General features: G+C 39.9%; 1 protein-coding gene and 2 pseudogenes across 1 annotated transcript; all 3 read left to right on the top strand.

The window, feature by feature from the left end:
- Vmn1r-ps113 (vomeronasal 1 receptor, pseudogene 113) lies at positions 3287-4392 on the top strand (annotated as a pseudogene).
- Vmn1r-ps112 (vomeronasal 1 receptor, pseudogene 112) lies at positions 7457-8380 on the top strand (annotated as a pseudogene).
- On the top strand, positions 14758-15696 carry Vmn1r207 (vomeronasal 1 receptor 207). The gene has a single exon (NM_001166709.1). The coding sequence runs from the start codon at positions 14758-14760 to the stop codon at positions 15694-15696; it is 939 nt and encodes a 312-aa protein (NP_001160181.1).
- The last annotated feature ends 351 nt before the right edge of the window (positions 15697-16047 follow it).

The following is a 16047-nucleotide window of genomic DNA, read 5'->3' as shown; positions in this document are numbered from 1 at the left end:
TTGGCACAGGGGAAAAATTCCTGAACAGAACATCAATGGCTTGTGCTGTAAGATCGAGGATTGACACATGGGACCTCATGAAACTGCAAAGCTTCTGCAAGGCAAAAGACACGGTCAATAAGACAAAAAGACCACCAACAGATTGGAAAAGGATCTTTACCTATCTTAAATCAGATAGGGGACTAGTATCCAATATATATAAAGAACTCAAGAAGGTGGACTCCAGAAAATCAAATAACCCCCTTAAAAGATGGGGCTCAGAGCTGAACAAAGAATTCTCACCTGAGGAATACCTAATGGCTGAGAAACACCTGAAAAAATGTTCAACATCCTTAATCATCAGAGAAATGCAAATCAAAACAACCCTGAGATTCCATCTCACACCAGTCAGAATGGCTAAGATCAAAAACTCAGGTGACAGCAGATGTTGTTGAGGATGTGGAGAAAGGGGAACACTCCTCCATTGTTGGTGGGATTGCCATCTTGTACAACCACTCTGGAAATCAGTCTGGCGGTTCCTCAGAAAATTGGACATAGTACTACTGGAGGATCCCGCAATACCTCTCCTGGGCATATATCCAGAAGATGTCCCAACCGGTAAGAAGGACACATGCTCCACTATGTTCATAGCAGCCTTATTTATAATAGCCAGAAGCTGGAAAGAACCCAGATGCCCCTCAACAGAGGAATGGATACAAAAATATGGTACATTTACACAATGGAGTACTACTCAGCTATTAAAAAGAATGAATTTACGAAATTCCTAGGCAAATGGATGGACCTGGAGGGCATCATCCTGAGTGAGGTAACCCAATCACAAAGAACTCAAATGAAATGTACTCACTGATAAGTGGATATTAACCCAGAAACTTAGTATAGCGAGATATAAGGTACAAGATGCAAAACACATGAAACTGAAGAAGAAGAAAACCAAAGTGTGGACACTTTGCTCCTTCTTAGAATTGGAAACAATCACACATGGAAGGAGGTACAGAGACAAAGTTTGGAGCTGAGACAAAAGGATGGACCCTCCAGAGACTGCCATATCCAGGGATCCATCCCATAATTAGCCTCCAAACGATGACACCATGTCATACACTAGCAAGCCTTTGTTGCAAGGACTGTGATATAGCTGTCCCTTGTGAGACTAGGCCGGAGCCTAGCAAACACAGAAGTGGATGCTCACAGTCAACTATTGGATGGATCACAGGGCCCCCAATGGAGGAGCTAGAGAAAGTATCCAAGGAGCTAAAGAGATCTGCAACCCTATCGGTGGAACAACATTATGAACTAACCAGTACCCCAGAGCTCTTGTCTCTAGCTGCATATGTATCAAAAGATGGCCTAGTCAGCCATCAATGGAAAGAGAGGCCCATTGGTCAGGCAAACTTTATATGCCCCAGTACAGGGGAACGCCAGGGCCAAAAAATGGGAATGGGTGGGTAGGGGAGTGGGGTGGGGAGGGTGTGGGAAACTTTTGGGATAGCATTGGAAATGTAATTGAGGAAAATACGTAATAAAAAAGAAAAAAAAAAAAAGAAAAAACCAGAGTGGGTGGTTGAAACTTTCACAAGGCTTGGCGATTAGATGCAGACAGCATATTACCCATCTATCTAAATACAAGGCCAACCCATCTTTTAGTATTTTCCATTTTATGCTGAGGTAAGTTGATAGCAGGGTTTTGTAGAGGTTCTAATCACTAATGTTAAATCTGTTAATGCTGCATATGTCCTTGGTATTATTGTCCAGAGCATTATTCACTGTGTCCAGATATTTAGGATGATGTTGTGATTTCCAAGATGCTGTAGGGGAGCAGACGAAAGATATTAATTGACACTTAAAGTCATGAAGTCACCTAGATACAAACCTAAGGAAAAAAACAGGATTCAAACATACCAAGAGTTAGATCACCAGGGTATAGACATTTAAATAATCTTGTGAGTTTGACAGGAAGGGGAGCAGGGAACAGAGGCATTCCAAGTACTCAGAACATACAAACCCATGGAGACACTGAAGCAATTCAAATTGATCCTATTCTAGTAAAGGTGCACAAAGCTTACTAAAACTATTCAATATATGAAAATGGAACTCTACATCCTAAACAATAACATCATGAAGAAGTCTTAAGTTCAAGAATCAGCTTGGACTGATGTAGAACAAAGCATTCTGCTTGACAAACATGTTGGAAAAGAAACAGGAAGAGTAGCAGGCTGTAAAGCAAGCTGAGATAAGGCCCCACAGAAGCAGATGCCACCATGAACTCTTAGATGAGAGAGTCCCTGCTCACAACTGTATACCTCAACCTACTGTGCTGCATGCAGCCATATTGAGAATCCTTAACTCGTAAACTACACTCATCAAATGGCAGCAGCTAACACCTAGTGAATCCGCTTCTCCCATTCCCCCTTATCAGCAACAGTTGGTCCATGGCTGCCTCAAGCTTCCTTAGGTGCCCTGACGTCATTCCTTGGGGTCACAGATACCCTGAATTTTCTACTGGTATCACAGCTCTCTACTACCCACTATCCCAGCACTCCAGGAGCTCAGCTAGACATCCTCCATGGCTGCAACCTGGTGGTTAAATGAATTTTTTCCGGATATCTTATGATTATTCAGGTTTAACTGCTGGTCTCTACCAGGAAGGATTATTCAACTTACTTGACATAGAGAACTGCCTTTAAAAAAGTACCCAGTAATCATTTTTATGGAGTGAAATCACAAAATGACCAATATAAAATATTAAAATATAGAAATAGGATATAAATTTAGTAACCAAACATAAATCTAGACATTGTTGTGCTAATCAAAATGCAGATCAGAAAGGAATATAGAACAAAGGAGAGATGTGACAGGTGAAGAAACTAAATGTGAGAGGCACTACAGGTGTTGAGCAGCAGGGTTTCCCAGCATCTGTGTGTGATGTGGGGAAGGCAGACAGGTTCAGCATGAGTCTCAGGCTTTGGGAATTGGGTAGGGAAATACGAAGAAATACAAGGAGAAACAAGAAGAAATTTTGTTGGGGAAGCTTGAAGTACAATTCATCTACGGTGAGAGGTAATGAGGGTAATGAATAAATGCAGACAGACAGGCAGACAGACAGACAGACAGACAGATAGACAGAGACACACACACAAACTTGAACATGTCAGTTTTACTAGTGTAGAGCTATTAAATTAAAATCTCTTTTAGAATTTCCGTATCAACCAGTTACCAAACACCTGTCAGGGCACATTAACCCAGAATCCACAGGAAGAGAGACTGGAATTTCTAAGACTTCATCTGCAACATGCATCTATCACTAGGGATTGAACACAAGAAAAATCTATTATATAAAATGTGCTGTTCAGATCCATGTCCAGCATTACTGATGCTTTCTTTAAAATGTATTAGCATCCTGCATACAAGAAAAGAAGAAATGATTTATTAAGAAAATAGTTTTTCTGTTCCTGACTGTGCTTGGCCTTCTGGGAAACATGTCTGTTTCTGTGAATTATATGTTCAGTTGGTGGGGAAGCCCTGAGAAGAAACCCATACACCTTATTCTCATCCACCTGGTTTTTTACAAACATTCTATTACTTCTTCTGAAAGGATTACCTAAGACAATAGCCACCTTTGGTTTGAGAAACTTCCTCGATGACATAGGCTGTAAGATCATTGTATACCTGGAAAGGGTGACCTGAGGCCTCTCCCTCTGCACCAGCAGTCTCCTCACTGTGGTCCAGGCCATCATCATCAGTCCCAGAGCATCTGGGTGGAGGAGGCTCAGGCTAAAGTCTGCATGGCACATCCTTCCATTCTTCCTATTCTTTTGGATAATCAATGCTTTGATAAGTGAAATAAATCATTTCATCATCAATTCCATCACAAATACAAGCCTGAATGTATCACAGGATAAGAATGACAACAATAATTGTTATTTTATGTTACCTAGTCAGAAAATAAAATGGATTTTTCTCATCCACGTGGTCCTGAGAGATGCAGTGTTTCAGGGTGCCATGGGAGGTGCCAGTGGCTACATGGTATTTCTTCTTCACAAGCACCACCAGCATGTCCTCTACCTTCAGAACTCCAAGCTTCTCTACAGAACTCCCCCTGAGCTGAGAGCTGCTCAAAGTGTCCTCCTTCTGATGCTCTGTTTTGTTTTCTTCTACTGGACAGACTGTGCCTTTTCCCTAATTTTAAGTCTCTCTTCCACGAACAAAATCTTGATGGTAAATCCTTGAGAATTTGTGGCCCTTGGTTATGCAACTTTTAGCCCCCTGGTGCTGATTCACAGGGATGGGCTTCTGGTTAAATGTTGTCATGGTCAGTTGAAGAAACTGAGAAAATATCTCTCATTTATGTGCTCAACAAGGAAGAAAAAATTCTCAGTTCTGCAATATTGTAGGTAAGATAAAATCCGACACTGCAGTTTAGGCATGTGTGGGTTACTGAAGTCTTGCACTGAAGTTAATCTTAGCAGATTGCAGTAATATAGAAATCTCACTCTCCATTGACTACTTTTTAAAGGGACTTTATTTTTAACTTTTTTGTATTAATTGCTGTATTCATTTGCCTGCATTTATAACTTTATAGCATGTGAATGCCTGAAGCCTTTAGTGACTAGAAGAGATTCCCAAATGTCCTGTGACAGACTGGATTTGACAGATAGTTCTGAAGAAATGTGTATTTGCTGTGAATTGAACTTGGACTCCCTGAAGTCCAACCAGTGCTCTTAGCAGCTGAGCCATCTTCCCAGCATGAAAAAAGTCATTTAATTAGGATTTGTACAACTGGCAGTGCTACTACCATGGCTTAAAACATGCAGATAAAATTCATAAACTTTATCAAAATTCATTGTAAGGTAATCAATCATGTTAGTTCAAAATTTTATGATCTTTTTACCCTACTTTGTTCTTGCTAAATATCAGTACTGTGGGGCTCTTTAGGTCTACTTCAAAGTATCTGTAATTATCTAATCATAGAATAAATTTCATGAGACTGTAAAAGAATGACATGTACTGTACATTCAAGCAAGAGGAACAAATAAACTGTAAACTTTCATTTAATATTTGTCTATAGTTCCTATGTTGATTTTAAAATGGAGAATTGCCCTTTCCAAGATAAATTAATGAATGACTGAAGTAAATGGACACTTGCTAGCCACTGTCTTTTGTTGATGCCCCGGTGCTCTTTAGGGCATTATCCAGCTCCTTATCATCAAAGAGTTTAATCTGACTCTACATTCATTTCAATGAAAGATTCTTTGCTTAATTTCTTAAATAGGATCAATGCAATGCTATTGAAATGGTTCTAATAATATGATGGATAAATTATCCAAAACATATTGACATAATCATTGAACATGATATTATATTGTGGTTAGTGGTAGGGATATGCCTTATTTTGAAAAATTATCTGCCAAATCATATAATTTCTTATAATCATTGTGGGTTAATCATGGATGTGCTTTACAATAGTAATAGACATGTCCTTTTTTCATTTGTCAAGTATTATAGTTCTTTGAGGAGCTACAATTTTTTGCCAAGTTAAAAGTTACCTGCAAGATGAGTATGTATAGGATGGAAAACAGATCTGAGTAGGGAGGCATCTAAGTTGATATTCAATGTCATGGCATAGAAATTGACAGATGCTGCCTTTGGAATGTTCTCATAAAAAGAAATTGAGAGATGGAGAACTATCTTCTGTGAAGGCACCAGCATGGTGTTCATGTCTAAATGTCAATATCGTCTCCATGTCACAGAAAGCAACAGGGGAGTAGGGTCACAAGAACAAAACAAAGGTATTTACAAGCAAATAATTCTGTGCATTTTCTTTTTTCCCATATTTTTTAATTAGATATTTTCTTCATTTACATTTCAAATGCTATACCAAAAGTCCCCTATACCCTCCCCCCGCCCTGCTCCCCTACCAACCCACTCCCATTTCTTGGCCCTGGTGTTCCACTGTACTGGGGCATATAAAGTTTGCTAGACTAAGGGGCCTTTCTTCCCAATGATGTCCGACTAGGCCATCTTCTGCTATATATACAGTTAGAGACACGAGCTCTGGGGGGTACTGATTGGTTCATATTGTTGTTACACCTATAGGGTTGCAGACCCCTTCAGCTCTTGGGCACTTTCTCTAGCTCCTATATTGGGGGCCGAGTGTTCCATCCTATAGATGACTGTGAGCATCCACTACTGTATTTGCCAGGCACTGGCAAAGCCTCACAGGAGACAGCTATATCAGGGTTCCTTCAGCAAAATCTTGCTGGCATATGCAATAGTGTCTGTGTTTGGTGGCTGATTATGGGATAGACCCCCCTGGTGGGGCAGTCTCTGGATGGTCCATTCTTTCATCTTAGCTACAAACTGTGTCTCTGCAACTCCTTTCATGGATATTTTATTCCGTATTCTAGGGAGGAATGAAGTATCCACATGTTGGTCTTACTTCTTGATTTTTTGTGTTTTGGAAGTTGTATCTTGGGTATTCTAGGTTTCTGGGCTAATATCCATTTATCAGTGAGTGCATATCAAGTGACTTCTTTTGTGATTGGGTTACCTCACTCAGGATGATATCCTTTAGATACATCCATGTGCCCAAGAATTTCATAAATTCATTGTTTTTAATAGCTGAGTAGTACTCCATTGTGTAAATGTCCATATTTTCTGTATCCATTCCTCTGTTGAGGGACATCTGGGTTCTTTCCAGCTTCTGGCTATTATAAATAAAGTTGCTATGAACATAGTAGAGCATGTGTCCTTATTATCAGTTGGAACATCTTCTGGGTATATAACCAGGAGAGGTATTGCTGGATCTAGCAGTAGTACTATGTCCAGTTTTCTGAGGAACCGCCAGACTGATTTCCAGAGTGGTTGTACAAGCTTGCAATCCTTTCAGCAATGGAGGAGTGTTCCTCTTTCTCTACATCCTTGCCAGCATCTGCTGTCACCTGAATTTTTGATCCTAGCCATTCTGATTGGTGTGAGGTGGAATCTCAGGGTTGTTTTAATTTGCATTTCCCTGATGATTAAGGATTTTGAACATTTTTTCAAGTGCTTCTCAGCTCTTTGGTATTCCTCAGTTGCGAATTCTTTGTTTAGGTCTGTACCCCATTTTTAATGGGGTTATTTGAATTTCTGGAGTTCAGCTTCTTGAGCTCTTTGTATGTATTGGATATTAGTCCCCTATCAGATTTAGGATTGGAAAAAATTCTTTCCCAATCTGTTGGTGGCCTTTTTGTCTTATTGACAGTATCTTTTGCCCTACAGAAGCTTTGCAATTTTATGAGGTCCCATTTGTTGATTTTTGATCTTACAGCACAGGCAATTGCTGTTCTGTTTAGTAATTTCCCCCCTGTGCCCATGTCTTTGAGGCTTTTCCCCACTTTCTCCTCTGTAAATTTCAGTGTCTCTGGTTTTATGTAGAGTTCTTTGATCCACTTAGACTTGAGCTTTGCACAAGGAGATAAGAATGAATCAATTCTCATGCTTCTACATGATAACCACCAGTTGTGCCAGCACCATTTGTTGAATTCTGTGCATTTTCATAATATGCTGGGCATTTCCCTCCTAAAAACAGAAACTCCACAGGCCTGAACCATATCATGTTTACTTGCTTGCATTTCTCAAAAGAATTGTCCTATTTCTGGGCATGAAGATGACTTAATGTGACCTGAACCAGAGATTACATTATTATGATTATGATTATTAATCTTTATTTACTGCAAAGGGGTCATAAATATGGCCACAATTTCTTATTTCAGAAATTACCTAGGTGATGTTGGTTGTAAAAGTATAATTTATCTAGATAGGGTTGCCAGTGGCCTCTCCATCTGTACCACCTGTCCTCCTCAGTGTGGTCCAGGCTGTCTCCATCAGTCCCAGGACCAACCTTTCAAGAAAGCTCTAACCACACACTCCATGTCATTTTTTTTGTTTTTCTCCTCCTTTGCATAATTAATTGCCTGATAAGCTCCACGTTGCTGAACTATATCACAGCAGGCAGTAAAGCACACTGGTCAGTAGTTGGGATGTTTACTGTGTATTGCTATATGCTGCCATCCAGGCACAGAGCTAAATGACTGATGCTCTCTCTCATGGCTCTTTGTGATGTCATTTTCCAGGGTCTGATGGGCTGGAGCAGTAGGCTTATGGATCTCCACCTGTACAAACATCATGTCCGTGTCTATACCTTCATAGCTCCAGGTCTGCAAACAATTCCAGGCCAGATATCAGAGTGGCCCAGAGGTTTCTCACTCTCATGATCTGTTTCCATTTCTTTTATTGGGCAGATTTTATTTTCTCCTTCTACACAGGTTCTACAGTGACACATAATTCCACAAAACTAAATATAAAAGCATTTTTAGTACTTAGTTGTGCTTGTCCTTTGCCCTGATCATCAGAGATTTCTGTTCTGCTAGAGCACCACTGTGTCCCCTGAGAAATAAGAACTTCTTTTTCATACGATGTTATTTATGATGTAATGCTATATATATATATACAGGAATGGCTATGCTTTAGCAATCTAATGTATGGCAGCAACAAATTAAAATAATACATTTAGTATTTTGCAGACAGATAATTGAAGTCAGGCTCTAGGAAGTGGGCAGGAAAGCTCACTATCCCACCATGCTACAATTCCTATCATGTAATTTAGCTTGTTGCATCCTTCATAGCAAAATGCAGGAGGGCATGAACACACCTGAAATTAGAATTTTTCCACATGCTAGAGTATTACCCTTGTAAGAACCTCCAAACTTGCTGGGCTGTGGTGGCACACACCTTTAATCCCAGCACTTAGGAGGCAGAGGCAGGCAGATTTCTGAGTTTGAGGCCAGCCTAGTCTACAAAGTGAGTTCCAGGATAACCAGGGCTACACAGAAACAACCCTGTCCAAAAAAAAAAAAAAAAAAGAAAGAAAAAAAACCCTGCAAACTTTTCTTGCATTCTTGTTCCTTCCTGCTCTTCCATCATCACTGACTCCTCTACTTATTTCAAAGCACTTACTATGTGCATGAGGCTATTCTAAACCAATGAGCAAGTGAAGTAGAAGGATTCCAGGAAGCATACTTTATCTGAAGGTCACTTACAAAGTGGAGATGAGCAGGGAGCGAAGCCAATTCACTCCAGCTAGTAAGTGCTTGGCACTGCTGGGTACAAATCACTAAGGAACAGCTGAGAGTAAACCCTGTAAGACAATTCCAAACACATTCAAGATATTGATGTGTGATCACAAAATGTGTAAGAAAACACAGGGGAAGGGTTATCTTTCAGAGATTTCCATTGTGGTTTGGAAAAAGAGCTTCTATTGAGAGCAGCAGTCCTAAGTCCAGGGTTGTATAAATAGCTCAAGAACAGTGTACCACAGCATCTGTTTCCCACTTCTGTTCACTACTTAGTGCCTACACAGAAAATGGGCATTTGCTAGGACACCTTGTCCTTGCCTTCTAGCCTTGCTTCTAGAGTTTTGAGCTCCACTCTCAATACTGCTGTTCAGGCACATGGTATTTACAAGCAGATATTGAGACAAGGAGCTATAAGCATGGAAGGAAGCTCTTTGCTGAAGCCCATGTAGTGCACTCTTATCAGTCAAGAGGGTATTGAGGGCAGGGTAGTGGTGGCGCACGCCTTTATTCCCAGCACTTGGGAGGCAGAGGCAGGTGGACCTCTGAGTTTGAAGCCAGCCTGGTCTACAGAATGAGTTGCAGAACAACCAGAGCTACACAGAGAAACCCTGTCTTGACAAAACCATTAATTAATTAATTAATTAATTAATTAATTAAAGGGTATTAAGTTCTGAGGATACTATTATGCCTGGACCAGGAGGACACAGAGGATCCAAATGTACACCAAACATGAGTCTTCTAGTCTTCTTTTGCTGTAAAATTCCCATAGAGGCACCTATCCTTGCTGTGTGTACTTCTTGAGGGCCAAAAGGTTGAAAAGTTCTGTTCACTAAAGCTATCCAACAGCACACTGCCCTTCCTACCTGAGGAGAAATGGAAATATCTCAACAGTCACTGAAAGAGTCCCAGTATCTGACAGAGGAGCCAAATACACAGTTCTCTAGTAAAATAAGTTAAAACTCTCAAAAGATGAAGGGGGAGGTATGCAATATCCCTTCTTGTGGGGTTGGGAGATACACATGGGTTTTTGAAACATCTAAATACTGTCCAGCTTATGGCATCCTTTTACAGAGTGCTGTTTCTCCAGAGACCTCAAGAGTGTGCACAGAGTTTGTAATCTTTGTCACTGGTGGGTAATATACAAGAATGAGGGGTCAGTGTGTCACTTGACACATTTCTATTCAGAATGTTTATTTTCTATATTTTCCTCTTGCATTTCAAAAATAAAAGATATGTGCCACAAACTTTTTGTGTACATAGTTTTGATATACTCTGACATCACACAGACAAGTTGTGTCTGAGAAGAATTAAAGAGAATAACACAACAAAATGATACTCACATCTCTAGACATAGGTGTGGAGAACATGGACAGGTTAAATATGAGCACCAGATGAAGGAAATGTTGTGAAACAAATAAATTCACAGAAATAATTCTTGTGAGAATTTAGGGTTCTATTCAGCCATGCTGGTTATCAATATGGATGGGAAGGATAATGATCATTGCTAGTGGGGCTGGAGATACGGTTTAGCAATTAAGAGCACTTGATAGTCAGGCAGAAGAGTCATGTTGGGTGCCTATCACCTACATGTTGGTTCACAACCTCTCATAACTCTACTTTCAGAGGATCCCAGGCTTTCTTACAACCTCTGTGTACAAAGATGCCCTTCCAGGCTTCAGATAGAGTAAATTGGGTCGCAACCCTGGCATAAAATCTTGACCTACAATCTGTCCGGCCTGAAAAATATGCCAAAGCAATGGTGAAATAAACTTATTAGGATAATTGAAATGTGCCGGGTTTACTTTAAGGGCAGATTTTTTTCCTACTAGACTTATTAGAGAATCCACATACCTATGCAAACCCCAAATATGACTGGTATTTTTTTTAAAGTACCAATTAAATGACTCCTAATGATATTCTTCTATACTCATATAAGTGTTTTATCCAGGAAGCCTCATCATCATAGAGGCTTCCTCCAGCAGCAGATAAAAACACAAAGCAGAATCTCAGAAAGTAAGTCTGTATGGGAGGTCTCCGTTAACTTTCTCATATTAGAACAAGGGAATTTATTGAAAGAGGAGGCAGAAACATCTTAAGAGCCAGAGAGGATGAAGGTCACCAGGAAAACAAGGGCCTCTGAATCACCTAAGCAAAGTACATTGGAGCTCACAGAGACTGAAGGACCAAGCACACCCAAATGAGCATACACAGTTCTCTGGAAATGCGGGAAGCTCAGTACACAGAAACATGGTTAGTTGTTACTTTTCTCCCTTCACATCATTCCTCTCAAAATAATTAAACCCTAATGAAGCTGCAAATAACTTCTGAGCAAAACAGATGATGTAACTGTGGGAGAGAGGGCAGCTGTACTTCAGGGACTGAGACTCTGCAGTGGCTCTGAGGCTCTTCCCACTGACATTGTGACAATAAGAAACTTGAAGTCTTCAGTACCTGATGGCAGCCAAGACCTCCACAGATCCAGGCAGTACAAATATGACCTGGCAAGTGTCACCTTCCCAGAGCTGCTCCAGAGCCTGTCTGCACCACAGAGGTCCAGGTGAGTACATGGAGGTAAGATCTTAGATGTCCTCAGCTGTGCCATGGAGAGATGCATTAAAGCTGAAGTCTCTCTCTGATTAAACAGGGAATAGTTGAGAGGCTCTGTGAGACTTGGGTCCTCCACTTTTCTTCTGACCATATCAAGCCTGATCCCTGGATCCAGAAAAATCAATGAAGACAAGTTCTTGGAGATACACAAATGGGACAGACATGCTGAGGCAACTGTTGTCCATCTTTGGGCTGGAATCAGAACAGAGCTCTGGGTAGGTCTTTACCTCATTACCTTTATTAGAGGAACGAATATGATATACAAAATTTTCAGATATCTATTATCAATGTGAGACAGTAATGAAATATCCCAGGAATGTCAACACTAAAGAGACTAAGGGAAAAAATAATTGTTTTTCAATGATTTACAGAGGTAGGCTTTGTCTCAAAAAAAAAAATAAATAAAAAAAATTTAAATTACAAAAGAAAATTTTACGTTCATGTTTTTGACTCCATTTACCTTTACTGTGACTCCAACAGACTCACTGGTATTTGTAAAGTTTGTACTTTTCACTTCTGATACATTTCTAGTTTTCAAGTGTTGGCACATGTTTTCTTTCACAATAGTTTTATAATTTCTCATTTGAAGGATTTCCTTCTGGATTCATCCTATAGTCTCTTGCTTCTATAATCTAATATTATAAATACTTATTTCAACTTCAGTCATTTTATGTCAGGTACATGTGTAGAATTATAAATAACAAAGTATAGCAATTATCAAGACCATCTTGAGAATTCCTGCAGTAAGGATCCAGGCTGTGAACTAGTACATCTGGAAACAGCTCATCTTAACTTTGCCCCAGAACTAAACAGCAAAGAGCAACAATCTTTTTCTTTTGTTTGGTATGATTATTTTTTGGCTTGCTCTTAGAAAATCAGGATAGATGAATACAGCCTACCTCATATTTAGGAGGTGGAGTTAAACCCACCATGGGACCATCCATCTATCTTAACACAAGTCCATCCTGTCTTTGAACTTAATTTCCTTTACCATTTCTGACAGACTACTTTAGTAGAAAGGAATCATTTATCAAGAGCTCCAGAGGCTGGACTCAAATATGATTTAATTTTTGGAAATAGACAACTTGAAATAGAGGATGCCCCCAGGAAAGCTAGTATTAAACAAAGAGTAAAATGGTTAGTGTTTTCCATCAGTTATTGATCGCAGCAATTTTTTTCAGATTCCAATCTTTAAATGTTCATTCTAAAAATCAATAATGAATACTTGTTAGTTATTTATTAATGTCTAGAGCTTACTTTATTATATGCAGATATTCAGAACTGTATTGTGATTTCTAAAATTCACTGCTGTAGGTATCATTTACCCATTTGTGCAGGGGCAGTTGAAAAGGAATAACTGAAATTTCTGGAGTCATGAAGCCACCTAAAAGAAATCCAGCAACAAGGCTAGTTTCCTAAAGATCAGGTATGAGATCAGAAGGACAAAGACATTTAAGGCAATCCTGTGAGGTTAGCAGGAAGGAGCCACTGAAGCATCCAGATTCCTCAGATTCTAGAAAAAGTGCCCAAAGCTTACCTTACCATAAATACTTGAGAAATAAAAAAGGAGCTTTTAAACATAAATAGCAACATCCAGAAGAGGTCTGAGTCCTGGAATCAGCTTGGACTGATGTAGAACAAATTATTCTGCCTGACAAACAGGTTGGAAAAGAAAATCAAAAAGGAGGTTGTAAAGCAAACTGACAACTGCTGCTCACAAGGCCTCACAGAGGCAAATGACACCATGACCTCTTAGATCAGAGAGTCCCTCCTCACAACTGTGTGTGCCAACCTATTGTATGCTACTGCATACAGACAGATTAAGAACCAATAACTCAAAAACTTCATTCATTTCAGGGCAGCACTTAACAACTCATTAATCACCTTCTCCCATCTCTCTCTGAAGCAACAGCTAGTACAAGTTTGCTGCATGCTCTATTAGATGTGCTGAGGTCCCATGTTGTGGTCACAGAGGCTCTAAGTCATCCAATGGGATCACAGTCCCCTGCTACTCACTCTCCTAGGAAACATCCCAGAGTTCTACAGGGCATTGACCCTGGCTGCAACCTGGTAGTTACATAAATTTTTCACACAGGACTATTTTTTCAGGACATCTTTTGGTTATTCACCTTTAACTGCAGGCTTTATTGGGAAAGGTTACACAATTTGACTCAACACTGAGGAATATCTTTAAATATACCAAGTAAACATTCATTTAGATGGAAATCACATAATGGTTACTACAAAAACTTAACATATCAAGATGTAGAAATTGGAGTTATAAAGCTTTGCTGTCAAATGAAATTCTAGAAATTGTACTACTCAAGTTGCTAATAAGAAAGGAATACCAAACAAAGGAGGAGAGATATGAAAGTTAAAGTAAATATGTGTGAAAAATGCTGCAGGTGTTGACCTGCAGGGTTTCCCAGCTTCTACATATGATGTGGGGAAGGTAGACGGGGTCAGTGCAAACCTTGGGCTTTGTGAATTGGCTGGGCATATATAAATGAATGGAACGAGAATCAGAGGAAGATTTTATTTTGGCTAGGAGAATTTGGAATTCAATTACTCAATGCTAAGTGATAGCAAGGGTAACGCAAGCATTCAGACAGACAGACACACAAACACCTACACACACACACACACACACACACACACACACACAGACACACACACACACATGCAGAGGGAGAGGGAGTGGGAGAGAGAGAGAGAGAGAGAGAGAGAGAGAGAGAGAGAGAAGCAATGTTGAAGTTGTCAATTAAGGTGCAAAGCTCAAAATCATTCTTCTTTAAATTTTGCTTTGAATACCAGATACCTATATCACCTGTCAAAGCACACAAATACACCAGAGGCCACAGGAAACAGGAGAAATTTCAAGGACCTAATCTGCAACATTAACTGTGTCTATGGCTACTTTGTGAACTTCAGAAAATGGTATGGCAAAATGTGCTGATTGGATCCATGTCTAGAATTACTGAGGTTTTCTTCAAAAGTCTATGCATCGTGGATACAAGTTATTCTAACTAGGAAGGAAGAAATGGATTTAAAATATATTAAAGAAATTATTTTCATCTTTATAACTGTGGTTGGCACTCTGGGGAACATGTCTGTTTCTGTAAATTATATGTTCAGTTGGTGGGGAAACCCTGAAAAGAAATCTGTACACCTTATTCTCATCCACTTGGCTTTTACAAACATCATAATCCTTCTTACAAAAGGACTGCCAAAGACAGTAGCAGTTTTTGGTTTGAGAAACTTCCCAGATGCCATAGGTTGTAAGATCATTGTTTACCTGGGGAGGGTGGCCCGTGGCCTCTCCATCTGCACCAGCAGTCTCCTCACTGTGGTCCAGGCCATCATCATCAGTCCCAGAGCATCTAGGTGGAGCAGACTAAGGCCAAGGTCTGCATGGCACATCCTTTTATTCTTCCTATACTTTTGGATACTCAATGCTTTAATAAGTATGAACTTAATCCATGCCATCACAAGTACAGATCTGAATATATCACAGCTTAAGAATAGTAACAACTACTGCTATTTTATGCTAGAAAATCAAGAAGTAAAATGGATATTTCTCACTCTCATGGTTCTCAGAGATGCAGTGTTTCAGGGTGCCATGGGAGGCGCCAGTGGCTACATGGTATTTTTTCTCCACAAGCACCACCAGCATGTCTTCTACCTTCAGAGCTCCAAGCTTCTCTACAGAACTCCCCCTGAGCTGAGAGCTGCTCAAAGTGTCTTCCTTCTGATGCTCTGTTTTGTTTTCTTCTACTGGACAGATTGTGCCTTTTCCCTAATTTTAAGTCTCTTTTCAAGGGACAATAGATTGATGGCAAATACTCAAGAATTTCTGACCCTTGGTTATGCAACTTTTAGCCCCTTGGTGCTGATTCACAAGGACGGGCTTCTGGTTGAATGTTGGCATGCTCAGTGGGAGAAATTGAGAAAATGTCACTCTCATTTAAATGTCCAATAGGTGTCAAAGATATCTTAATTCTCTGATATTGTGGATAAGACAAAATTCCACAAAACAGTTTAAGCATGTTATTGTTGTCAGACAGTCTTCCAGGTGATTTACAGCATTGAACTGAGAGAGAGAGAGAGAGAGAGAGAGAGAGAGAGAGAGAGAGAGAGAGAGAGAGAGAGAGAAAGAGAGAGAGGGAGAGAGAGAGAGAGAGAGAGAGAGAGAGAGAGAGAGAGAGAAAGACTTTAGCCAATTACATTGGTATAGACATCTCCTCCACTTGCCACTCTTGAAGGGATTTTTATAAACTTTTCTGTTTGTATTAATTGACTGTGAAAGAATATTTTGTCTGCATTGATTGTT

This window comes from Mus musculus, chromosome 13 (assembly GCF_000001635.26).
Source record: "Mus musculus strain C57BL/6J chromosome 13, GRCm38.p6 C57BL/6J".
Classification (NCBI taxonomy): Eukaryota; Metazoa; Chordata; class Mammalia; order Rodentia; family Muridae; genus Mus; species Mus musculus.
The sequence above is the reverse complement of the archived record's forward strand: the minus strand, read 5'-3'. Positions and strand labels throughout refer to the sequence as shown.